The sequence below is a fragment of the Triticum urartu genome, chromosome 4A, assembly GCF_056163025.1.
Source record: "Triticum urartu cultivar PI428250 chromosome 4A, HENAU_Tu73, whole genome shotgun sequence".
NCBI lineage: Eukaryota > Viridiplantae > Streptophyta > Magnoliopsida > Poales > Poaceae > Triticum > Triticum urartu.
The window spans coordinates 614,953,062-614,979,778 of NC_141876.1; the positions used below are offsets into that span (position 1 = coordinate 614,953,062).

The following is a 26,717-nucleotide window of genomic DNA, read 5'->3' on the forward strand; positions in this document are numbered from 1 at the left end:
AGTCGCAAACCAAGTAATTAGCCACTTCAGTTAGCTTTCTTGTTCGATTCTCATATTGGGACACCTTCCAGTTCTTGCAAATGTGATTTCAAAAAGTGGAAGGTAGTTTTTTTAGAAGAAGGTAGATATTAAACCCATTAAGGGGGAGTTGCTGGGAGAGCAACCAGCTATGACAAGTGACGGCCGCTGGTTGGCTGAGGTGAGAAAATGTCTTTTTAGATGGAGGTGGGGTTTTTTAGAAAGGTTTTGTTTTTCTTGTGAAGATGGAGGTGAGATTTATGTGAGGAAATGCTTGTTTTAGAAAAAACTATGGTTTACTTTTTTAGATGCGCATGAGGTGTTTCGTTCTTTTGTATACAAGGGTGAGGACCCACGCGACCAGTGAAAACAAGTGCAGAGTTTCATCGCGGGAGGCACGAATGGCGAGCCTAAAGCTATCACTTGCACAATGGGCCTAAAAATAGAGGAAACATCGTCACTTGCGCAGTGGGTCACAACCCATGGTCCCATGGTCCAGTGGCCAATGTACTGGGCCTTGCAATCACTTATTTCTCTTTTTCCTTTTTATCATGGCGCATGACGATTGGCAAGGAGTACATATATGCATCGATCGGTTTAATGTCATAGGCTCACAACCATCTTGGTCTTCTATACATTGTGCAGCTTCATTCGTGCCAATCTGGTACAATTGCAAGTAGATATCTACAGAAAATCATACTACAACACAGAAGCAGCTAGCAGTTTGTTGCAGACTTGACAATTCCATTTGCTCACTTAATTACCAAGCATGAATGGCAAACTCTGCATCTCGTTGCTCCTCCCTGTTAATGAAGTGCCACTGTTACATCAAAGTTGCATAAAGTAACAATATAAGTTCCTATATATCTGCACCACGTATAACTAATATGGCTTGAATATAAACAAAAAAAAATCATATTCTAGTTTTCTTCTCCCATAATGAACCTTGTAGAAATGCAGAACAAATTGCATGGGAGTAAAAGTGACACCCTGTCAATCACAGGAAGCGACAAGATATGCTACCACAGGACTGATACAGTGACACATACCTATAATTATCCTCTTCATGAATCTGGAAGTGTGATCAGCCGAGTTTTTGAGTCGTATACCATCACTGTTTTGCAACTGGGAAGAAAGAAAACATCGCAGTAATGTTAATAGTTGCTAGAAACAAGTATGTCAGTACTTCAGAACTCTGATATGGGTAACATGGAGCGAGATAGTTTTTTTTTTTGCGAAATATGGAGCGAGATAGTTAAAGGAACATACTTTGCGCACTTCACATTGTTTGTTGCTCCACCACTCTCGATCGACAGTATCGTCCCGTAGAAGGAAAGATTTTCAGTGCCGCAATTCGGACACGGCCCCTAGACGGCAAGAAAAACCGTGAGTTTCTCTCAACCTCAATATATACATCAAAGTGTGCATTGGGAAAGGGAGAATAACAAACCTTCAGGATTAAGACATCATTTATTATGGCCTTGGTTACCACTTGGGCCGTTACCAATATCAGAGGCAAAGCGGCAAAATACGTGAATATGAAGCCAAAGGGCTCCTGAAACTTCATTGTTCATAAAAATGTAAAGTCAATTAGAAAAGAAAAAAGCTATGAACAGATTAACTAAGAAGATGTGACAAAATATGGGCCACATATCTGGCCACGGATGTTTATGTGATTGCAATATTGAGTAGGGTATGCAAATTAGTAAACACTAACTAACCTGGAATACATTGACCTCAAAGCCAGTCAGCTCATCGATGAAAAAGAACCTAAATGTAAATTTAAAACGTCAATATTAGCTATGATTAGCATAACTCAGTCAGTATCCCTGCTTAAAGTGACAGAAGAAGCCTGTGTTGCAATCAGTTTCATCCAACTTGAATGAATATTGTACAAGTAGTAAACTCTTTCAGGAAAGAATGTCAATGAACTCACAGTCCTAGAGCAACAATAGTTGCTGGAACATTGAGCAGGAACATCTTCAAGTAGTCAACGGTCAGATCGCTGTAAACCTGTGCCACGTTTTGTAGATGGTCAGAGTAGAGCAAAAAAGGGGCCGGCAATTACATTTTACCAAATACGAATCACGAAATGGATGAAAAGTTGCAGCAGCATTTTTGGCAGTTTGATTTCGGAGCTTTTAGCACGATATAAGGTGTGTCTGTCGACTAATTTCAGGCATACTGCACATGGCAATGGGGGGTTGCAGTATCCATCCATACAAACCGAAGTGACTTACTTGAATTTGAATCAATGTGAACAGATAACACTATAAAAGAATGGAAATGTTACAGCAGAGTATCACTGCTGTATGATTATTATTTTTTTATCATCAGTTACCTTCCGACTCCGTAGACTGCACCTGGGGCCTTCCGTCACGATGTCGCTTCCATCTTGCTAGCAAAGGTAGCAGGCAGAAAAGAAAGGCCAGTTACGAAAATGATCATAGAAATATTAATTTGTGTTACTTAGAGCATACTAATATCCTAGTGAGCAGAGTGTCTATGTTTAAGCATCTACTATCTTTAACTGCATTATCTCTAGCATGTCCTATGATAATATTAATTTTGTCCAGCGAGAGGAATACCCTGACGAGCAGAGTATGTGTGACAGTAGGTGTGTGGTTTTGAACGTTTAACTGAATATTTGTTAGCATTTCCATATCTCATTCAGAAACCAGAATGATATGGAATCATAGCCCATGCTGATGCTGGGGGTACCTTGAGTCTAAGCTTGAGCTCGTCGAACTCCGCATCTGACATGATGGGGTTGCCGGCGATGTAGGCCATGGAGGCTTCCAGCAGCCTCTGCTCATCGGCGCCTGAAAACAGCAGGAAAATGGACGGGGGTTTGAATCAGACACCAGCAGCTGCAGCTGGAAATTCAGTTTGTCAGGGCGGCGTACTTAGCATGACGACGCTGCTGCCTTCCCACATGAGCTCCTCCTTGAGGTTGTCGAACTCCTCGTTGGACATGATGGCCTTCTGGTCGTAGTAGAAGGACTGCACAAGAAGAGAGTACATGTGGATAAGAAGCAGAGCAATCGATCGAAACATGAAGAAGTTGAATCAGTTGTACGTACCTGCAGGGCTCGTAGGAACTCCTGCTCCATCTCCCCGATGGTCTTCTTCTTCTTGCCGTCGATGCTACAGTAGGGGAGCACGTTGCCGTCCACCACCTCCTCGTCCTGCTGCTGCACCTGCCCTTGCTGCTCGGTGGCGCGGGGCCGGAGGAGGAGGAGCGCTTTGCGCCGGTGCCCCGTGGAGGTGGTGAGCGCCAGCGGTGAACTGGGGGCACGGGCGCCGCGAGGTGCTCGGGACCGGGAGGAGGAGGCGGCTAGAGCGTTAGGCCTGGAGGAGAGGGACGGCAGGCGGGAGGCCGGCGAGAGCGCCACCACCTCGGCGGCCATGGTCGGTCCCTTGCTCCGGTCCGGTGGGCGGCAAGTGGTGGTGAGTCAGCGGAGAGAAGTTGTGGCGGGAGGGTGGGATATGGTGGGCTGGGGGTTGGAGCCATCGTGTGGCGCAGGTTGGAGCGAGATCCCGCGCTCCCCTGCCTTCCTCTCCTCTGCTTTCTCCAATCCACTCTCACTCTGCCCTGTGTGTGTCTGTGGTTTATCTTGTACACCCTCCATGTATGATGGTCCAGGCGTCAGACTCCACTCTGTCCTTGCTTCCTAGTATACCATTTAGGATTTTTGTTGGTTGAAACTTGATGTATTTATTTAGGATGTTGATTGACAGACGCTGTCCACAATTTTAAGAGTCTAGTTTTTCTAGGGGGGTGTTGGTTGGAATGCCACGACGGATGACGACATGGCAGGTCAAGGAGGTCAACAATATAAAGTCGACAGAACATGTAAGGATAGGGAATCTAGGGAATCGGTGAGCCGTATGTGAACCACCCTCGGTGGCAGGGTATACGGGGAGTAATGGTACACATATAGGAGGCTTACCCCCCCCCCCCCCCCCCCCCCCCAACCCACCCACAAATGAGAGGTTTAGTGCGTGGGAAGTTCTAGAATTCCATGGTTGACTGTAGGTCTTGCATTTTTCGTATGCGGGTATCGTGAATTAAGTTTATAACCTACACCGAGCAAGTCAATATGCGGTCCAAATATTATTTACTCGTTTAGTATATATGGGTCAACCACTCTCTACTCTTCAGGGACCCATGCAACAAGACATCCTCCTCTCTGACATGGTTGATGATGACTTGGAGGAGAAGAACCTTCTTCCTCTAAGCTAAAGGTACCTACCACCACCTGAGAGACGCGTTGAAAAGTTGTGCAGGCATGCATCGTATTGCTGAATTGATATTTTTAGAAATTGTTGTATCCCGCATCGTCGTGTCTCCGGCCATGCATCGGTGCTTAGCTGAGTTGGCACTCTGCTTTCTTGGATTGGTTGTAAATTGAAGACTAGCCTATTGGTTTAGATAAATGATAGGTTTTCAGCGTGTCGGAAAGGAGTATGGAGTTGAATTCTATTTTTTATCACCGAAGATCGCAACTGCAAGAGGTATGGTAGTACTTGTCTACACATTTATATTATGATCAACTTGAACAGCGTGTTTCAAAATTAGATGGACAATCATGCTTGATGCCAAGAGGTATAGTGTTACTTGTCTACACAGTTATCTTCTGATTATCTTGAACAACATGTTCCAACATTTACATACATTATAACTGAGCACCTTTCCAGCCCTCTCGGGCTATTAACATTTTCAGCCTTTGGATCATCAGTTTAGGACGTTTTTGGCCATCAGAATTACTCTTAATCCCGCCTGGAATCGCTGCGTTTGCTAAAACCAAGCGTTTCCTTGCTGGGCCGCTGCTCCGAGAACTATTTTGGATGTCTGGTGTGAAATTGGGCCTAATTGGCTTGTACATGTATCCTTCCGTGCACGGCGTTCCTTCGCCAACCCTAGGTGTGCCGCCACACTCCTCCTCCTCCCTCACCAGTCGTCGCCGCTGCCGCCATTCCACCTCCCTCCTCTCTATCTGATGCTCACGAAGACGAGAAAATCGGCTATTTGCCACTTTCGATATTGGGCTTCGCAAAACTGGCACTCTCAATATTGGCTTCGCAAAAATGCCATCCAGCCCGTGTACACTTTGATTACCATGCCATTTTCTCTTTTCCATTGCTTTTCTTTTTATTTTCTCATTTTATGCCACCTGAAGAGACCAAAATACCCCTGGATATTTTCAACCTTATCTCATCTGATACTTGTGTGGACTGGTTGGGTCAGATTGCTCTGAGGCGCTTGTCCTTGTCTCGATATCCTGCCGCCGTAGCTTACTGATGCAACTGCGAGCCACCGGAGCTCACCGCCCTGGCTCCCCCACGGCCGCGCCAGCAACCGCAGCTTGCCACCGCCTGCCGTTGCTAGGCCACGCCTGCGCGCGCCGGCGGAGCTCGCCGTCGCCTCGCTTATGCCTGCTCGAGCTCTCGTAGCTCGCCGTCGTTGCTCGTCCAAGTCTGCACGAGCGGGAACAGCTCGGCCTCGGCTCACTGATGCCTGCGCGAGCCGCCGCAGCTCGCCGCCCAGGCCCTGCGCAAGCAACCGCGGCTCTCCCTCGCCTGCGTGCTGGCGGAGCTCGCCGCGCGGAATGCTAGAGAGGTGCGCCGGCGACTTAGTGTCCTTGAACACCAGTGAACATGCAGTGGAACAACATCAGCAGTGGAGTCATGGCGGCATTGACTTGTGGCCATGAGGAGGAGATGGACGTGCGCAGGTGCTGAAAATGGAGAATGCAAGTAACCTGTAAGTCATGTTTGATGCAATCATTTACTTGTTCTTGGATTGAAATTTGAAAATTACTTTAAGAATAGGATGCCACGTTTAGTTTCATGGCCTGGGTCAACCGAGCAACAATACAAGAAAGGAATGCCACAAATTTCAGTCTACCCGTTCTGCTGCACTTGTTGTAGCTTGTTTCAAGGACAGGAAACTGACTTGTAGCTAGAAGTGGCAAAAACATGTAGACCTCGAATTTTAGTATATTGGCAAAGGAGATACATATGGATGCAACAACCATGATTCATATATTGATGCAGGGGAGAATCTAGTAGATCATAAAATCAATAGGTCACATCATAGATTAATCCGAGCAGAGTTCACTGTCATGGGAACAGCAAGCCCTGTCAGGAGAAGCCCAGCCCAGCTGGAACGACCCAGGAGGAAGGCCAAGCCCAACTCAAGGGTGCAGGGCTCGGAGTGGACCAAGTAGTATAAAAGAGCAGTGTAGTGTTAGGGTTTGTTATCATTGGATTACCAGACCGACCACCGCCGCTGGGCGTGTATCCCCCTTTCCCATCCCCTGGATCTTTTCCCCAATCCCTCCTTCTTGCTTGGAACCCTAGCTACTAATCGTGTAATATTTCGATGATTGAGAGCCAATTCGACCGAATCCACCTCAAGTACCGTATCATCTGGTAATCAGAGCCTTCAATCCCACCAAAAATTTTCTTCCGCGACTCGATCTGGCGCTGAAACACTGCAGCCTCAAGGAGATCATGGTAGGGACGGACGTCCAGAAGCAGCTGGAGGAAGCGGCGGCGGAGAGGAGTGGCATCTCCAAGGCCCTCCTCTCGATCCAGCAGACCTTGGATCGGATGGCTCCCGCGGTCGCAAAGATGGAGCCAGCGGTCGCCAACATGGAGCCCGCGCTCGTTGCCTTGGAGCCGGTGGTGCACGACCTCGCGGCGTGGCGTCCTGGCGTGGATACGGCGATGGGGCAGTTCCGTGTCGATCTCGGCGAGATCCGCGCGAAATTGGAGAAGATGGCGCGACACACACCGTCCCTCGACAAGATGGCTGAACCCTCGAGTTCGGCAGTGGCGGACACGCCAGAGCTCGGGGTGCACCGCAGTGGCGACGGCTACGGGCCCGATGGCCACCGCAGGGCTTCGATTCCACGGGAACTGATCGAGGGGCTCTCCTCCGCGCGCCGGTCTCGGTCAACGGTACGGTCCGCACTCCCTTTCCCACTGTGCCCATTCCCCCACCGTCCCCATTTGATTTAGGCAGTAGCAGTGGGCACCGAGGGTAGCATAAGCATGTTGAGTGTCCCGGGTTCGATGGCGACAACCCAACGGGATGGCGAATTCGCTGTGGGGCGTATTTTCACGTGTGCGGAGTGGATCCAGCCGTTTGGGTGGATACAGTGGTGGTGCATTTCACAGGGGCTGCCGCGCTGTGGCTTGAATGGTCTAAAATGCATCTTAAGGTCGATAATTGGGAGGCCTTTTGCACTGCTATTTTAGAAAAAATTGGTAGATCCGAGTTTCAGCACTTGTTGCGTCGTTTTCCCAAACTTAAGCAAGAGGGTTCAGTTTTAGAGTACGCGGAGCAGTTCAATGTGTCTATGCGTTGTTTGCTTGCGCATCACAGCTCATGGGATCCTTTGTTCTTTACTACTCAATTCATAGAGGGCTTGTCGCATGAGATTAAGGTAGCTGTCATGTTGCATCGCCCGCAAGACCTCGATACTGTTGTTTCCTTGGCTGCATTATAGGAAGAAGTGGTGGAAATGGTGCGACATGAGCAAGAAGCCGCGGGATCGCATCGTCCCGGACCACCCAGTAGCAGGGCGGGGCGTCTCACATCGCGCCTAGCGCTGGCGGTGGTTGTACCCACCGCATCTCAGATGGGGCGTCCGGGGGGGGGGGGTCAATGCTGGTCTCCACCCCTTTGGAGACGCGACGCGGCCTCGACATCACCAAGTCACCATCAGGCATGGGTAGCACATCGACAGACGACAAGCTCAAGGCACTCAGGGCTTTTCGCAAAGCTCGGGGCCTGTTGTAGGATCGAAAGTATGTCTAGAGGGGGGTGATTAGACTACTTGACCAAATAAAAACTTAACCTTTTCCCAATTTTAGTTCTTGGCAGATTTTAGCTATTTTAGGACAAGTCGAGCAATCATCACACAATTCAAGCAAGCATGCAAAGAGTATATTGGCAGCGGAAAGTAAAGCATGCAACTTGCAAGAATGTAAAGGGAAGGGTTTGGAGAATTCAAACGCAATTGGAGACACGGTTGTTTTTCCCGTGGTTCGGATAGGTGGTGCTATCCTACATCCACGTTGATGGAGACTTCAACCCACAAAGGGTAACGGTTGCGAGAGTCCACGGAGGGCTCCACCCACAAAGGGTAACGGTTGCGCGAGTCCACACAGGGCTCCACCCACGAAGGGTCCACGAAGAAGCAACCACCCACAAAGGGTCCACGAAGAAGCAACCTTGTCTATCCCACCATGGCCATCGCCCACACAGGACTTGCCTCACTAGCGGTAGATCTTCACGAAGTAGGCGATCTCCTTGCCCTTACAAACTCCTTGGTTCAACTCCACAATCTTGTCGGAGGCTCCCAAGTGACACCTAGCCAATCTAGGAGACACCACTCTCCAAGAAGTAACAAATGGTGTGTAGGTAATGAACTCCTTGCTCTTGTGCTTCAAATGATAGTCTCCCCAACACTCAACTCTCTCTCATAGGATTTGGATTTTGTGGAAAGAAGATTTGAGTGGAAAGCAACTTGGAGAGGCTAGAGATCAAGATTCATATGGTAGGAATGGAATATCTTGGTCTCAACACATGAGTAGGTGGTTCTCTCTCAGAACATATGAGTTGGAATGGTGTATGTGTTCTGATGGCTCTCTCACTTCGAATGAAGAGGAGGTGGAGGGGTATATATAGCCTCCACACAAAATCCAACCGTTACACACAGTTTTCCAATCTTGGTGGGACCGAATCAACAAACTCGGTCGGACCGAAAATGTAAACCTAGTGACCGTTAGAGATTTTCGGTGGGACTGACATGCAACTCGGTAGGACCGATATGGTTAGGGTTTGGGCATAACGTAATCTCGGTGAGACCGATTACACAAACTCGGTGAGACCGAATTTGGTAATTAGCTAACAGAGAGTTGGTCAGGCAGACTCGGTGGGACCGATTTGCTCTTTCGGTGAGACCGAAAAGTTACAAAGGGGAAACACTGAATTTACATTGCAATCTCGGTGGGACCGATTGGCTCTTTCGGTGAGACTGAAAAGTTACGAAAGGGAAACAGAGAGTTTGCAATCCCATCTCGGTGAGACCGAGATCCCTATCGGTAGAACCGAATTGCTAGGGTTTGGCAGTGGCTTATGACAAGTGAAACTCGGTGGCGCCGGATAGGAAGAATCGGTAGGACCGAGTTTGGCTTAGGGTTTAGGTCATGTGTGGATATGGGAAAGTAGTTGAGGGTTTTGGAGCATATCACTAAGCACATGAAGCAAGAGGCTCATTAAGCAACACCTCATCCCTCCTTGATAGTATTGGCTTTTCCTAAAGACTCAATGTGATCTTGGATCACTAAAATATAAAATGAAGAGTCTTGAGCTTTTGAGCTTGAGCCAATCCTTTTTCCTTAGCATTTTGAGGGTTCCACTTTCACATCCATGCCATGCCAATCATTGAGCTTTCCTAAAATAATCATCTTGGAATAGCATTAGCTCAATGAGCTATATGTTGTTATGAATTACCAAAACCACCTAGGGATAGTTGCACTTTCAATCTCCCCCTTTTTGGTAATTGATGACAACATATAGATCAAAGCTTCGACAAATGATAATAAGTATGAAATATATCGTCGCTTTGAGAAGTATGTGATAAGTAAGAGCTCCCCCTAAGTTTGTGCATATTTAAAATTTGCTTTGGACTGCAAATGCGCAAGGAGTTAGAGTCATGGGTTACTCTTCCATGTCACATACATCTTGGTGGTGCGCTTAAAATGATAAGAATGAAATACATGCACTCATCACCAAGAATAGTGAATGATCACATAAGATAGATAAGATAATAGCATTAAGCAAGCATTAAGTGTAGCTTATGATCAAACACATGATCATCAATGTCTCACAAGCAATGACATAGTATCTCAAGCACTCAAAATCAAACAAGTTCGAAAAACCACCAAATAAAGCAAGAGAGAAAAAAACAAAACTCTCTCTCTCTCGAAGCCTATGATCTATACATCTTCTCCCCCTTTGGCAACAAGTTACCAAAAAGTTCCTAGAAAATGCATAGTGCTAGATCGACGCTCAGGCTTGATCTTCTGGTGGTGGTGGAGTCTGGATCACTCCAAGGACGAAGGCTTCTGTAGACGCTGAAGTAGACGCTGGAGTTGGAGCTGAAGTAGATGCTGGAGCTGGTGGAACTGAGGCTGTAGCTGGTGCTGAGGTGGTGGCTCTGGTGGCAGCAACTGGCACGGCAGATGACCTCGGACCTCGTGGCACTCTGGCAAAGGCATCAGTGGTAGTCCTGCCTCTCCTCTCCTGCATGTCATCCTGGAGCTGCTCCACTGCAGTCTGAATCTCTGTCACCTTGACATCCAAGTCATAGAACTTTTGTTCCATGATCCTCTCTAAGCTTGCCTGGTTCTGAGTTAGGGTGGCTAGTCCTTTCTCAATCCACAGGGTGGATGCAATCAGGTAACCAAGCTGCTCTTGTTTAGTTTTCAAGAAATACTCAGATGCCTCCTCTTGAGTTGGCATCTTGGCAGCTTTCTCCTTCCTTGCCTTCTCCTTCTTTGCTTGTGCTTGGGCAGACGATGGCTCATTCTCAGTCATGAAAACTTGATTGTCCTCAAAATCTGGACGGATGGGCAGGTGTTCCTTGTTCAATAAATATATGCCCGTGCCCATCTTAGAGTTGATGAGCTCCTGAATTTGAGGTGCATATCCACAGCTCCTCTTCTGATCTGCTGCAGTCCTCTTGATAGTCTCTACTATGAGGCTCATGACCTTGAACTTCTGTGGCACATCAAAGACGTGAAGCAAGTTGATTGCATGGCCTCTGATCATCTTGTGATCTCCAGACTTGGGCAATAAGGTGTGCCTCAATATCCAATTGATGGTTGGCAGCCCTGACAGAAGATAATGCACTGAGCCAAATTTGAAAGTGTCAAGAGCTTCATTTGGAATTTCCTTGTACATGTTGGACATTGAGTTATGATCCATCTTTTTCTTGGCATAAATGTCCAAGTCATCTGCTTGCTCCTCTGGGGCATTGATCAGTTGAGCCCATTCAGCAACTGTAGATTGGTACCTCGTACCCTCAGACATCCAAGTTATCCTCCCATCTGGATAAAAGTGTGTCGTGGAGTAGAATTGCATGATAAGCTCCTCGTTCCACTTTGTGAGCTTCTGCCCAACAAAGTCAGCAACTCCACAAGCACTAAAGCTGTCATACACTCCAGGGTAGTGTTCCTCATTTTCCTTCATGTAGGTCCAGTCGACCCATCTCATGTCACAAACAATGGGCTTCTTATCTAGCAGCACTGTCTCATAGAAGTCCTGCTGTTCCTTGGTGTGAAATCTGTAATCCACAGCAGTCCTTCTCCTTGAAGCATACGGGTCTGCTTCTCTCCACTTCCTCAGCCCTGAATCTCTCCTGAGCTTCATGTCCTCACCAAACAGGATGAGCATCGTTGTGGTCTGGGATCTTGGGCTTGAGCTTTCTAAGAACTTGCTCTTCATCCTCTTCTTCAGCAGCAGTCTCAGGCACTGGGGCCTTGTTCTTCTCAGCTGCAGGAATGCTCCTTGTATTCCTCTTTGGTTTTGGCTTGGAGGCAGCTTTGGGCTTAGATGCAGTAGCCCCTGATCTTATGGCATCACCCATCAGCTTGGGTGCCTTAGATGCTGGTGCAGCTACCTCTTCTTCCTCTTCCTCTTCCATGATGGAAGCCTTTCCAAGCACTCTGGCTACGGTCTTCTTGACCCTTTCCTTCCTCTTCTTGCCTTCAGCAACAACTGGCTCTTTGGGTGCAGGCTTTTCAGTTGAAGCCCTAGCCTTTGACATAGGCTGCCTGCCTGCTGGCCTTTTGATCTTCAGTCCTGGCTTTGTGCCTTGAGCTGGCTCAACTCTCTTTGATGTGGCCTCTTCCTCTGCCACATAATCTTCATCTTCAGAATCAGAAGTTCTCTTCTTCCTTTGTCTAGTGGCAGCTTTTGGCAGATTGCTTGGGGTACTTCTGCTACCATCATCTGAAGAGCTGGAGGGACTAGTGCCCTCACTCATTACCACTTGCTGTTCTGACACATTCTGGCTGTCACTCTGATCTGACATGCTGCAAGCCCTGACTGCTGACCCTGTGAATAGTTTATAGATGAGGTAGAATAGATGAGCATCACAAAATTCAGAGATTTTTGCAAAATAATGATCCAAAAATTTAGTTTTAGTTTCCCACTGAAATCATCTCGGATCTACCGATTTTTAAACTCGGTGATACCGAAGCAGTTTTGGAACCTAAACTAGTGAACTCGGTTGGACCGAGTCACAGTTCGGTGGCACCGAGACTGCTAGGGTTTCATAGAGTTCCAAAATCGGTCACACCGATAAGTAATTCTCGGTCAGACCGAGTCTCACTTGTGCAATGGCATAAGCCAAATCGGTGGGACCGAGTTTTTCAACTCGGTGGGTCCGAGATGGTTTCGGCGGAAACCTAACGCTAAAATTTTCGAATCAAAGCTAATCTACGGGCGTATTGACTGGATAGGAGTGTTTCAATCGTGGCAAGAATCATGATGATCACAATGTGCTGAGAATTGGATTGGAGAATAGCACAAAGATCGAGTCCATACCCTAGCTCGGCGGAGACTCGCTACGGCGGGGCAGAATTCCCGTTGACGGCGACGGAGACCAGCGACTGGAGGCGGCTGGCGGCGAGAAGACGATCCGGATACCACGTTGGCAGAGCAGGCTATCGCGCGGGCGAAGGGGTTCGGAGAAATTTCCAAATTTTGCCCGTGACTATATATAGCCCGACTCTGTCGGTGTGACCGAGTGGAACAACTCGGTGGCACCGAGATTCATAACTGCATGTAGTTACTGAAACTCGGTGTGACCGAAATGTTCAAATCGGTTGCACCGAGATCGAAAACCTAGATCAACTTAATGATCTCGGTAGGACCGAAAGTGGGGTATCGGTCAGACCGAGAATCATAAAGAGGTTTTGGAAGTTTAAGTCTATGACGAATCGGGGACTCCGAGCGCTCCTCACACAGAGTGGTTCGAATCTGACTTGATCAAATTTTGTGATGCAGCATGAATAGAGTTTGAGACGAGAAAAGCATAGATAGCTAGAGGAGGTTCTTAGGCATTCTTGTCCATCCACTTGGCAAAGGAAATAAACCCAAACGATCAAAACAACAAGTGGATGTCCTCGAATGAGTAAAATATGCAACCAGCATGCTCACACAATAAGATGGCAAATGAAATATGTGGCAAGGCATGCACAACCAATTCTAGCATCTATCAAGCAATTTGCGATGACAAGGTCATCTATATATGAGTATATTGACTTAGGAGTCAAGTGAGAACACTTGATCATAGGTCATACTCATCGTTTAAGCTCAAGTGGGGTTACCACTTTTACATAAAGCATTGTTGTGTTCACATCTTTAGAGTTGCTTTAGCTCAAGTCTTAGAGTAAAGCTCCCCCTAGATGTGATATCCCCCCTTGGAGGGATGAACTAACCTTGGGTTTCGTCGATGATGACTTCATGTAGATGTTGAAGATGTGGATGCTCAATGTTGATGTAGATCACTTGGAGCTATCCATTTGAGTGAATTGCACTTTCAATACCTACATGGGTTAGTCCCACAAGGAAAAAACAAGGATATCCATAGACATAGAGTGATGCACACACAAGATGATGTCCATGAAAACTTTTAGGTTACCTTGTCCCTTGTCTTACCAACAAGAGGGTTTGTGACTCCTTGAACTAGTGCAGGATGTGGAAGTTGATTGCACTTGTTCTTGCCAAAATGATAAGAGTGAAGTATGTTGGCGGAGTCACCCTCAAGGACTCTCTAGTTCTTCTTCTTTTGGATCCACATCATCTTGATGGGAATCCTTGGAGTTGTAGTCGTACTTGATGAAGTGGAACTTGAAGTAGTCTTGGGAATCCACTTGACTAAGGTCTTAGGAGCTTCTTCAAATGCGTCAATTTCCTCTTGAAGCTTGTCCTTGCCTTTTTGCTTGTAGTCTTGTGGTGGAAGATCATCTTGAGCTTGTGTCCCCTTGAAAGAAGTATCATACTTCTCTTGTTGAGGAACAAACTTTGTCTTGGGGTATTGATCTTCTTCCCACTCAACTCCATTGGCATTGAACTTTCGTTCAAAACCAACGCCTTGATTCTTCCGGTGCATTCCTTGCTTGCGCACAATTTCCTCGAATTGCTTGCTCCCAGCAAGGCTTTTGTACACCCCTTTCTCTATAATTCCCTTCAATAAGATATTTTCTTGCTCAAGTGTAACTTGGCTAAGAGAGTCATTAGTGGAATCAAGAGAACTACTAGAAGCAACAATATTGGATTTAGCATGATCATTGTTACTGCTAGAGGAAGAATCTTTCTTGTTCTTGTTACTAGACTTGACTTGAGGCATGTAAGTGGATAAGAGTAAACGCTTGGCAATGTAAGAAGAACTTTTCTTACGGAGATCATCATTGATTGCTTTTAAGAACTCATGCTCTTGCTCAAGATTGAGCTTTTCAAAGCGTAATTTCTCATGAGCTCTTAAAAGTTCTCGATGATCTTCGAAGATAGTTTCATGAGCTAACTTAAGAGTGTTTAGTTGTTTAGTTAGAGCCTCAATCTTTTCCTTATCATTGTCATTCGTTTTATCTTGATTAGCATGATTAATTGACATTTCATCATAGTATTCATCACTAGAGTTGTCAATAAGCAAATCATCACCTAACAAGTCATCTTCATCACTATTGAAATCAACATACTCGGGGTGTGTTACCTTAGGACCTTTGGCCATGAAGCATCTTCCAATTCCTTCATTTGGTGAGTCAAATATGTCGTAGGAGTTGGTTGACACAAGTGCTAGACCGGAAACACCTTCATCTTGAGTATCTTCGGAGTCGGAGTGATAACTTCTCTCGGAGTGGCTGTCGGAGTCGGAGCCGGATACCCATTCACCAACATGAGCTTGATGTCTTCGTCTTGTGTAGCTCCTTGATGATTTTTCCTTCCTTTCCGAATCCTTGCTTCTCCATGAATATCTTCGTTCACAACGATCATCTCTACTCCTTCTCTCTCTTGGTGGTGATTCTTTGCTTCTTATTTTTGGAGAATCTTCTCTTCTCTTGTAGGGAGCCGTACACTCATTGATATAGTGTCCGGGTCTTCCACAACTGTAGCAGTTTCGCTCTCGACTAGAAGATCTTTTGTCATTGTAGGACCTTGACTTGAAGCTTCTATCTTTGCTTCTACTCTTGTAGAACTTGTTGAAGTTCTTCACCATTAAGCTCAATTCTTCATTGAAGTCTTGTTTCTCACTTGATAATGTAGGGGCTTCACATGAGGCTTTATAGGCACCACTTGATTTGTTGTGAAGTTCCTCTTTATCCTTAAGTGACATCTCATGAGCAACAATTCTTCCAATCACCTCCGTTGGCTTGAGATCTTTGTAATTGGGCATCATTTGGATCAATGTGCACATGGTATCATATTTTCCATCCAAGGCTCTTAGAATCTTCTTGATGATGAATCTATTGGTCATCTCTTCACTTCCTAAGCCAGCAATCTCATTTGTGATGAGAGCAAGCCTAGAGTACATTTCAGCGACACCTTCACCATCCTTCATCTTGAACTTGTCAAGTTGGCTTTGAAGCACATCCAACTTGGATTCCTTGACGGAGTCGGTACCTTCGTGCATATCAATCAAAGTGTCCCAAATTTCCTTCGCATTCTCAAGACGGCTGATTTTGTTGAATTCTTCGGGGCACAATCCGTTGAAGAGAATATCACAAGCTTGAGCATTGTATTGCAACATCTTCAACTCATCCGCGGTAGCTTCACGGTTTGGTTCTCTCCCATCAAAGAAGTCACCTTGCAAACCAACACACACAATAGCCCAAACGGCGGGGTTATGTCCAAGAATATGCATTTTCATTTTATGCTTCCAACTAGCAAAATTAGTACCATCAAAGTAGGGACCTCTACGGTGATAATTTCCCTCGCTATACGCCATACTCTCCTAGGTTGTGAAACCAAGGCTATGACCACCAAAAGCTATGGAGATCAAAGCAAATGGAGACCAAAGCTCTGATACCACTTGTAGGATCGAAAGTATGTCTAGAGGGGGGTGATTAGACTACTTGACCAAATAAAAACTTAACCTTTTCCCAATTTTAGTTCTTGGCAGATTTTAGCTATTTTAGGACAAGTCAAGCAATCATCACACAATTCAAGCAAGCATGCAAAGAGTATATTGGCAGCGGAAAGTAAAGCATGCAACTTGCAAGAATGTAAAGGGAAGGGTTTGGAGAATTCAAACGCAATTGGAGACACGGATGTTTTTCCCGTGGTTCGGATAGGTGGTGCTATCCTACATCCACGTTGATGGAGACTTCAACCCACAAAGGGTAACGGTTGTGAGAGTCCATGGAGGGCTCCACCCACAAAGGGTAACGGTTGCGCGAGTCCACACAGGGCTCCACCCACGAAGGGTCCACGAAGAAGCAACCACCCACAAAGGGTCCACAAAGAAGCAACCTTGTCTATCCCACCATGGCCATCGCCCACACAGGACTTGCCTCACTAGCGGTAGATCTTCACGAAGTAGGCGATCTCCTTGCCCTTACAAACTCCTTGGTTCAACTCCACAATCTTGTCGGAGGCTCCCAAGTGACACCTAGCCAATCTAGGAGACACCACTCTCCAAGAAGTAACAAATGGTGTGTAGGTAATGAACTCCTTGCTCTTGTGCTTCAAATGATAGTCTCCCCAACACTCAACTCTCTCTCATAGGATTTGGATTTTGTGGAAAGAAGATTTGAGTGGAAAGCAACTTGGAGAGGCTAGAGATCAAGATTCATATGGTAGGAATGGAATATCTTGGTCTCAACACATGAGTAGGTGGTTCTCTCTCAGAACATATGAGTTGGAATGGTGTATGTGTTCTGATGGCTCTCTCACTTCGAATGAAGAGGAGGTGGAGGGGTATATATAGCCTCCACACAAAATCCAACCGTTACACACAGTTTTCCAATCTTGGTGGGACCGAATCAACAAACTCGGTCGGACCGAAAATGTAAACCTAGTGATCGTTAGAGATTTTCGGTGGGACTGACATGCAACTCGGTAGGACCGATATGGTTAGGGTTTGGGCATAATGTAATCTCGGTGAGACCGATTACACAAACTCGGTGAGACCGAATTTGGTAATTAGCTAACAGAGAGTTGGTCAGGCAGACTCGATGGGACCGATTTGCTCTTTCGGTGAGACCGAAAAGTTACAAAGGGGAAACAGTGAATTTACATTGCAATCTCGATGGGACCGATTCGCTCTTTCGATGAGACCGAAAAGTTACGAAAGGGAAACATAGAGTTTGCAATCCCATCTCGGTGAGACCGAGATCCCTATCGGTAGAACCGAATTGCTAGGGTTTGGCAGTGGCTTATGACAAGTGAAACTCGGTGGCGCCGGATAGGAAGAATCGGTAGGACCGAGTTTGGCTTAGGGTTTAGGTCATGTGTGGATATGGGAAAGTAGTTGAGGGTTTTGGAGCATATCACTAAGCACATGAAGCAAGAGGCTCATTAAGCAACACCTCATCCCTCCTTGATAGTATTGGCTTTTCCTAAAGACTCAATGTGATCTTGGATCACTAAAATATAAAATGAAGAGTCTTGAGCTTTTGAGCTTGAGCCAATCCTTTGTCCTTAGCATTTTGAGGGTTTCACTTTCACATCCATGCCATGCCAATCATTGAGCTTTCCTAAAATAATCATCTTGGAATAGCATTAGCTCAATGAGCTATATGTTGTTATGAATTACCAAAACCACCTAGGGATAGTTGCACTTTCACCTGTGCTTCACCTGCGGCGAACGCTGGGGTCCAGGGCACGTGTGTGCTTCCACCATGCAGTTACATGCGGTGGAAGAATTGGTCGGGATGATATCCCCTCCGGTGTCCCCAAGTGCTGCAGTGGCTCCGAGGGGAAGCTCCGAGGATGACCTGTGCCTGCTATCCATGACAGCAGTTTCAGGCACCGAGGCGCCCAAGGCTTTCCGTTTGTGTGGGAAGGTTGGCAACAAGGTGCTGCTCATGCTGGTGGACTCGGGGAGCTCTCACAGCTTTGTAAACACAGAGATTGCCAAGGAGTGGACTCGGGTGGAGGCTATGCGGACACCCTTGAACGTCAAGGTGGCTGATGGAGCTGTTACCATCTGTGATCAGGAGATACCCGTCTGTGAATATGTCATCCAGGGCCATCGTTTCCGATCAACGCTGAAGCTTTTCCCACTGGGCAGTTATGATGTGGTTTTGGGCATGGATTGGCTCAAGTCGCGAGGCCTTATGACTATTAATTGGGGGGAGAAACAAATGACATTCAAACACAAGGGAGAGTATATTCAGTTGACAGGGAACATGCCAGAGATATCCCACTGCCATGCTATTTTTGTAGCTCAACTACAACTGATGCAGGCGCGTACCGAGCTAGCACATGTGTTGCTCTTGGCAGCAAGTAAGCCGGATGTGAAACAAAACCCAATCCCAGTGGAAGTGGATGGGTTACTGAAGGAGTTTGCCACCCCGTTTGAGGAACCCAAGGGTCTGCCACCCCAACGTGAGTTTGATCATGCAATCGAACTGATCCCAGGGGCTCAACCAGTGAAACGTCGTCCTTACCGGTACAATCCAGCCCAAAAGGATGAAATCGAAGCTCAGGTGGCGGAAATGTTACGACAAGGCATCATCCAAGTCAGCCGCAGTCCATTTTCTTCATCGGTGCTCCTGGTCTTGAAGAAAGATGGCGAGTGGCAATTTTGCATTGATTATCGCTTCCTGAATGCAATCACTGTGAAGAATCGGCACCCTATTCCAGTCATCGACGAGCTGTTGGATGAGTTGCACGGAGCTACAGTGTTCACCATCCTGGATTTGAGGGCAGGGTATCATCAAATACGGATGCGGCCGGAGGATGAGCACAAAACTGCCTTTCAAACTCACCACGGGCATTTCGAATTCAAAGTCATGCCATACGGAGTCACTGGGGGGCCGCCAACGTTTCAAACTGGCATGAATCTGGTTCTAGCTCCACTGATACGCAAGGGGGTTTTGGTCTTCATAGATGACATTTTGGTATTTAGCAAGACAATGGCAGAGCATGTGCTGCTGCTCCGGAAGGTATTTCAAAGATTGCAACAATATTCCTTGAAAGTGAAAATGTCAAAATGCACTTTTGCCCAGCCTCAACTACGCTATCTTGGTCACGTAATCAGCTCGAAAGGTGTGAGCACTGACCCCACGAACAAGGACAAGGTCAAAGCATGGAAGCAGCCGGTGTCAGTCAAGGAACTGCGTCAGTTTTTGGGACTGGCTGGCTACTATCGCAAATTCGTCAAGCACTTTGGTATTATCCGCCGACCACTGATGGATCTTCTCAAGAAGGGCGTCCCATTCCTATGGACTCCCACCCAGGATCAAGCCTCCCACTTGCTCAAAACTGCTCTTACCACTGCGCCCGTGCTGGCTCTGCCGGATTTCTCCAAGCCGTTCATCATTGAAACTGATGCGCCTGACGTGGGCATAGGCGCTGTTCTCATGCAACAGTAGCACCCGATTGCTTTCCTTAGCCAATCTTTGGGCCCTAAACATCGGGGGCTCTCGACATATGAAAAGGAGTGTTTAGCCATTCTGATGGCCGTTGATCGCTGGCGTTCCTACCTGCTGCTGTCAGAGTTCATCATTAGGACTGACCACAGAAGCTTGTCTTGCCTTGATGAGCAGAAACTCACTACTCCCTGGCAACATAAGGCTCTCACCAAACTCTTGGGGCTTCAGTATAGGATTGAGTATCGTCGTGGAGCTACGAATTTAGCGGCTGATGCACTTTCCCGTATGCCAACAAGCAATGTTTGCGCGGTGTCAGTTTGTTTGCCCACCTGGCTGGAAGTAGTAAAGAAAGGATATCAGCAAGATCCTTCCTGCTCAGATAAGTTGGCGGTTGCAGCCTTGGGGTCAGCATTGGAAGGCCCGTTTTCAGTCGTCGACGGCCTGATCCGTTACAAAGGTCGAGTCTGGCTCGGCTCTAACTCAGAGGCCCAGAGGTTGGTACTGCAAGAGCTTCACACAGGAGCATTGGGGGGTCACTCTGGAGTGCATGCTACCTACAACCGAATCATACGACACGTCGCATGGCCCAGACTTAAACAGACGGTCAGAAACTTTGTGGCGAACTGTGATGTGTGCAAACAGGGCAAGCCCGGGCATGTGAAGTATCCTGGCCTTCTCCAGCCTTTGTCGGTGCCAGAACAAGCCTGGGAGATGGTCACTCTGGATTTTGTGGAGGGTCTGCCCGTTTCTCGTGAGTTCAACTCTATCCTGGTGGTGGTGGATAAGCTAACACGGTATGCGCACTTCATTCCTTTGCGCCACCCTTACTCTTCTCTGCAAGTTGCGAAGGCCTATCTGGAAAATGTGTTCAAGCTGCATGGACCCCCGGACAAAATGGTTTCAGACCGTGACCACATCTTCACTAGTCGTGTGTGGCAGGAACTGTGCAAACTGACTCACACCAAGCTGAACATTTCATCGGCGCGGCATCCGCAGACGGATGGTACCACGGAAAGAGTCAACCAGTGCATGGAACTCTACCTCCGTTGCTTTGTGCACAATTGTCCAAGTAAGTGGGCAGACTGGTTGGTGTTAGCAGAGTTCTGGTATAACACTGTTGGAAATATGCCCTAGAGGCAATAATAAAATGGTTATTATTATATTTCCTTGTTCATGATAATTGTCTATTGTTCATGCTATAATTGTGTTATCCGGAAATCGTAATACATGTGTGAATACATAGACCACGACATGTCCCTAGTGAGCCTCTAGTTGACTAGCTCGTTGATCAATAGATGGTTACGGTTTCCTGACCATGGACATTGGATGTCATTGATAACAGGATCACATCATTAGGAGAATGATGTGATGGACAAGACCCAATCCTAAGCATAGCGCAAGATCGTGTAGTTCGTCTGCTAAAGCTTTTCCAATGTCAAGTATCTTTTCCTTAGACCATGAGATTGTGCAACTCCCGGATACTGTAGGAATACTTTGGGTGTACCAAACGTCACAACGTAACTGGGTGACTATAAAGGTGCACTACGGGTATCTCCGAAAGTGTCTGTTGGGTTGGCACGAATCGAGACTGGGATTTGTCACTCCGTATGACGAAGAGGTATCTCTGGGCCCACTCGGTAAGACATCATCGTAATGAGCTCAGTGTGACTAAGGGTTGGTCACGGGATGATGTGTTACGGAACGAGTAAAGTGACTTGCTGGTAACGAGATTGAATGAGGTATTGGGATACCGACGATTGAATCTCGGGCAAGTAACGTACCGATTGACAAAGGGAATTGTGTACGGGATTGCTTGAATCCTCGACATCTTGGTTCATCCGATGAGATCATCGTGGAACATGTGGGAGCCAACATGGGTATCCAGATCCCGCTGTTGGTTATTGGCCGGAGAGTTGTCTCGGTCATGTCTGCATGGTTCCCAAACCCGTAGGGTCTACACACTTCAGGTTCGATGACGCTAGGGTTATTAGGAAGACTTGTATGTGATTACCGAATGTTGTTTGGAGTCCCGGATGAGATCCCGGACGTCACAAGGAGTTCCGGAATGGTCCGGAGGTGAAGATCTATATATGGGAAGTTGTCATACGGTCACCGGAAAAGTTCGGGGGCATATCGGTATTATACCGGGGCCACTGGAGGGGTTCCGGGGGTCCACCGGGAGGGCCACCTCTCTCGGAGGGCCTCATGGGCTGTAGAGGAAAGGGAACCAGCCCTTGGAGGGCTGGGCACATCCCCCCTTGGGCCCATGCGCCTAGGGTTGGGGGGGGGGGGAAACCCTAGAGGGGGCGCCCCCCTTGCTTGGGGGGCTAGTCCCTCCCCTTGGCCGCCGCCCCCCTCTAGATCTCATCTAGAGGGGTCCGGCCCCCTCCCCCCTTCCCCTATAAATAGAGGGGCAAGGGGAGGGCTGCAGACCACATCAAAGGCGCAGCCCCTCCCTCCCCAACACCTCTCCTCCTCCGTTAAGTGCTTGGCGAAGCCCTGCCGGAGTACTGCCGCTCCACCACCACCACGCCGTCGTGCTGCTGTTGGAGCTCTCTTCCTCAACCTCTCCCTCTACCTTGCTGGATCAAGGCGCGGGAGACGTCTCCGCTCCGTACGTGTGTTGAACGCGGAGGTGCCATCCGTTCGGCGCTAGGATCATCGGTGATTTGGATCACGACGAGTACGACTCCATCAACCCTGTTCTCTTGAACGCTTCCGCTCGCGATCTAGAAGGGTATGTAGATGTACTCCTCTCCCTATCGTTGCTAGATGACTCCATAGATTGATCTTGGTGATGTGTAGGAAATTTTAAATTTCTGCTACGATCCCCAACAAACACTTCATATCACTCAGCACTCCGGTCATCGCCATTCGAGGTTCTGTATGGACATAAGCCTCGGTTCTTTGGGATCACCAACATCGCGGATGAAGCAATTACTGATTTGGCTGCCTGGACCAAAGAGCGTGCAACAGTGATGGCTTCAATCAAACAACATTTGCACCGAGCCCAGCAAGTGTTGGGTCGGGTCGGCGAGGTGGCGTATAGGCTGGCGCTCCCAGAGATAGCGAGAATCCACCCCGTCATCCACGTCTCGCAACTTCGGCTAGGCATCCCTCCATTGACTCAAGTCATGACGGAGCTGCCGACACTGGACGAGGATCTCCTTCCCCTTCAAGTACCGGAGGCGATCCTGCAGCGCCGCTCGGTGGCGCGTGGAGCCCGTCAGGTGGACCAAGTCTTCGTTCGCTGGTCCGGCTTCCCCGACTCGCTGGCCACCTGGGAGGACGAGATACCTCTGAAGTCCAGATTTCCCCGGGCTTTGGCTTGGGGTCAAGCCAAGCCTCAAGGAGAGGGGAATGTCACGGGAACAGCAAGCCCCGTTAGGAGAAGCCCAGCTCAGCTGGAACGGCCCAGGAGGAAGGCCAAGCCCAACTCAAGGGTGCAGGGCTCAGAGTGGACCAAGTAGTATAAAAGAGCAGTGTAGTGTTGGGGTTTGTTATCGTTGGATCACCAGACCGACCGCCGCCGCTGGGCGTGTATCCCCCTTTCCCATCCCCTGGCTCTTTTTCTCAATCCCTCCTTCTTGCTTGGAACCCTAGCTACTAATCGTGTAATATTTCGATGACTGAGAGCCAATTTGACCGAATCCACCTCAAGTACCGTATCATCCACATCTCACAAAATAAAACGATGAGTTCATAGATAAAAGTGAAATGAGTTCACATCTGAAAAAATATATCTCACAGCTCACGGAAATTGGAGAAACTAAGTTCACATAGAAGAAAACTACTTCTGAGTTCACATCTCAAATAACTATAACATCAATTGCATAGAGATCGTTCATCCAATTTGTAGCTTCCTCTTTGGAGTCAACTTCTTTGCTGGAGCTGCAGTGGGCATCCTGTCGGTGTCAAAACTGGCGGATCTCGGGTAGGGGGTCCCGAACTGTGCGTCTAGGCCGGATGGTAACATGAGGCAAGGGACACGAAGTTTTACCCAGGTGCGGGCCCTCTCGATGGAGGTAAAACCCTACGTCCTGCTTGATTAATATTGATGATATGGGTAGTACAAGAGTAGATTTACCACGAGATCAGAGAGGCCAAACCCTAGAAGCTAGCCTATGGTATGATTGTTGATGTGTATGTTGTCCTACGGACTAAAACCCTCCGGTTTATATAGACACCGGATAGGGTTAGGGTTGCATAGAGTCAGTTACAATGGTAGGAGATCTTCATATCCGTATCGCCAAGCTTGCCTTCCACGCCAAGGAAAGTCCCTTCCGGACGCGGGACGGAGTCTTCAATCTTGTATCTTCATAGTCCGGGAGTCTGGCTGAAGGTATAGTTCGGCTATCTGAACACCCCCTAATCCAGGACTCCCTCAGTAGCCCCTGAACCAGGCTTCAATGACGACGAGTCCGGTGCGGAGATTGTCTTCGGCATTGCAAGGCGGGTTCCTCCTCCAAGTACTTTATAGAAGATTTTAAACACAAAGATAGTGTCCGGCTCTGCAAAATAAGTTTTCCACATATTGCCATAGAGAGAATAATATTTACACAAATCTAATCTGCTGACGTATTTCGTAGTGCGACACACCACGACCAAGCTTTTATCCGAGTCGTTTCATTATCTCACCTCAGCGCGTCATGCGAGGCGGTTTCCTTGGCACGTCTTGTCAAAGCAAAGATCGTGTCCCCTTATTCCGGGATTCTCATCAATACGGGCGTGGGTAACCCAACCACGCCTTTGATTACGGCGCTTGGAGATAAGCGAGTTTTACCAGGCTGGTGGGGACACGTAGTTGCGTCCACCCATATAAGGGGATAAGGATCCACCTTTTCACCCACGCCTTCTTCCTCCTTTGCCTATCCATTCTTGCGCACTCGAGCTCCAGCGCCCAAGTCCGCACTACCACCTCAACCTTCTCCAGTCATGTCCAGAGCGGGAGGGATGGTCTCCTCCGTCGCGGAGGGACACATCAAAAAGCTGAGGAAGGCCGGATATCTGGCTAGCGACATCGCGCACCGGCTTCCCGAAAAGGCGCAGCTCATCCCCACTCCTAGGCCCCATGAGAGGGTGGTATTCCTCCCCCATTCCCTTCGCGGACTGGGATTCCCTCTGCATCCATTTGTCCGGGGGCTCATGTTCTACTACGGCCTGGATTTCCACGATCTGGCCCCGAACTTCGTCCTCAACATCTCGGCGTTTATCGTCGTGTGTGAGGCGTTCCTCCACATCCGCCCCCATTTCGGCCTATGGCTTAAGACTTTCAACGTCAAGCCAAAGGTGGTGCGCGGCAGCCAGGCGGAGTGCGGCGATGCCATGGTTGGCAAGATGGCCAACGTCCTGTGGCTCGAGGGCTCCTTTGTGGAGACCCTGAAGGGGTGGCAATCATGGTGGTTTTACGTCACCGAGCTGCGCGACGCTGAATGGGTCGCACCCCCTGAGTTTCGATCTGGCCCCCTACGCGGCTCACCTCCTGGAAGGAGACAGGCCTGTCTTGGGGTAAAAAAGGAGAGCTGACCGGACTGCAAACATGCATCCAAACCCCGGTGGACAAGAAGCTCAAGCTTGTCAATGTAGTCCAGGTTATGCTCATCCGCCTGATCCTCCCGTGTCAACGACGGGCCTTCAACCTGTGGGAGTTCGACCCGGCGCAGCATCGAACTCTAAACAGGCTCTTCGACACGAGTACGAAGATGCCTGGAGGATGCTTTTCAAAGGCGCCGAGGCTCCCGCATCCGCTACCGAGGATCGCGGATTCAGTACTCAGCATCACGCTCATGCGGTAAGCTGTTTTTGTCCTTTTACAGGGTATCAGTTTTTCATAGTTTGACTCTATGCGGGATCTAAGCTCCCTTGTCTTTGACAGGATTGGGAGGTGACGTCCGGACAGATCAACTGTCCGGCTCCTTTGTCCGAAGGCCCAGCGGACGCTCGCTTGGCGAAGCTGCTGGTTCCGGCGCCCTATGTGGTGCCAGAGAAGAAGACCACGAAAAGGGCCACGGGGACTCGAAAGAGTGCCCGGCGCTAGGAGGTGTCGGATTCATCATCCGACGGTCCCGAAGCGCCTTCCTCTCGTGAATACGAGGAGGAAGAAGAAGAGACCTCTCCCCCTCCAGCGGGAGGAGAGAAGAAAAGGAAGGCCGCCCTCTCTGAGGAGGCCGGAGGGTCCAAGAAGGGGAAAACCCTTCCTCCGGACAACTCCAACGACGCCGACGACGGCAGAGAGGAGTGGCAGCCCAGGGCCAAGCCCCTGGCAAAATCGTAAGTATCTGGATACCGGAGTAATTCATAGTATTCGTTTATTGCACAGCTTTCCCTTATGTCGATCATGCTTATGCAGCCCACCCAAAGACCGGCTCGACGCATCGTCGAGCGGCTCACTGGACTCGTCGGATGTGAACTCGCTTCCGACGGCTTCCTCCCCCCGCCCTATGGATGACACCGAGGTGTTGTCCCAACAGGTTCCAAGCATGGAGGAGGTGGTCCCGGAGGCGCCGTAAGGCGATCTCCCGGACTCCAGGAGTAAAGGGGATGAAACCCCCCAGGGCTCCAAGTCCGGCTCTAGGCCAGACACCGCTCCGGAACCTTCAAGGGTTCCGGAGTCCGGCGGGGGACCTCCTTCCAAGAGGAGCAAGTCCACCGTGCCGGCGACCCCCGTCCATCCGGAGGCGCAGGACAATATGTTGGAGGCGCTCCAAGGCGCCTCTATCGACGAGGAGCACCGCGCTATTATGAGTGCGGTGGCCCAGAAGGTTCAGTCCGCCAAGAGCGGACTGACTGAAGCTTGTACTAGCCTTTTGACAGGCTTTGAGGTAAGTAAATAATGTGTAAATAATATTACCGCATAGACAGTAGCCCCTGATGCTCTGTTGGGCGTTCGGGAAGAAAAGCCGAATAGAGGATCAAAAAAAAATTCGCAGGAGTCTAACAAAAGGAGTCAATATGCGTGTGCAGGCTTCTCTGCTGGCGTCCGCCGTACTCACTGCGGAAGTGGACACGCTGAAGCAGAGCCTCGAGAAGTCCGAGCAAGAGCTCGGGCGTGCCAAGAAGCAGCTCGAGGAGAA

The 26,717-nt window shown here is 48.5% G+C and overlaps 1 protein-coding gene and 1 long non-coding RNA gene across 5 annotated transcripts in view; one reads left to right on the forward strand and one right to left on the reverse strand.

Moving 5' to 3' along the window:
* Nucleotides 1–529: 529 nt before the first annotated feature.
* LOC147977371 (PGR5-like protein 1A, chloroplastic) lies at nucleotides 530–3,521 on the reverse strand. Of its 2 annotated transcripts, none has more exons than XM_087519309.1 (10): nucleotides 3,102–3,520; nucleotides 2,925–3,021; nucleotides 2,740–2,840; nucleotides 2,360–2,416; nucleotides 1,955–2,031; nucleotides 1,740–1,788; nucleotides 1,469–1,579; nucleotides 1,288–1,385; nucleotides 1,068–1,143; nucleotides 530–821 (listed from the first exon to the last, which is right to left on the reverse strand). In XM_087519309.1, the coding sequence occupies exons 1-9, from the start codon at nucleotides 3,426–3,428 to the stop codon at nucleotides 1,083–1,085; spliced, it is 978 nt and encodes a 325-aa protein (XP_087375435.1). In that variant the 5' UTR covers nucleotides 3,429–3,520; the 3' UTR covers nucleotides 530–821; nucleotides 1,068–1,082. The 2 variants fall into 2 exon arrangements, with proteins under 2 accessions (XP_087375435.1, XP_087375436.1); XM_087519310.1 differs by having other exon boundaries at nucleotides 584–838; nucleotides 3,102–3,521.
* Nucleotides 3,522–5,268: 1,747 nt separating this feature from the next.
* LOC125526526 (uncharacterized) overlaps nucleotides 5,269–26,717 on the forward strand; it is a 33,506-nt gene continuing 12,057 nt past the window's right edge. For all 3 annotated transcript variants that reach the window (XR_015601885.1, XR_015601886.1, XR_015601887.1), the window contains exon 1: nucleotides 5,269–5,785. This is a non-coding gene — a long non-coding RNA (uncharacterized LOC125526526). The remainder of the gene's footprint in view (nucleotides 5,786–26,717) is intronic.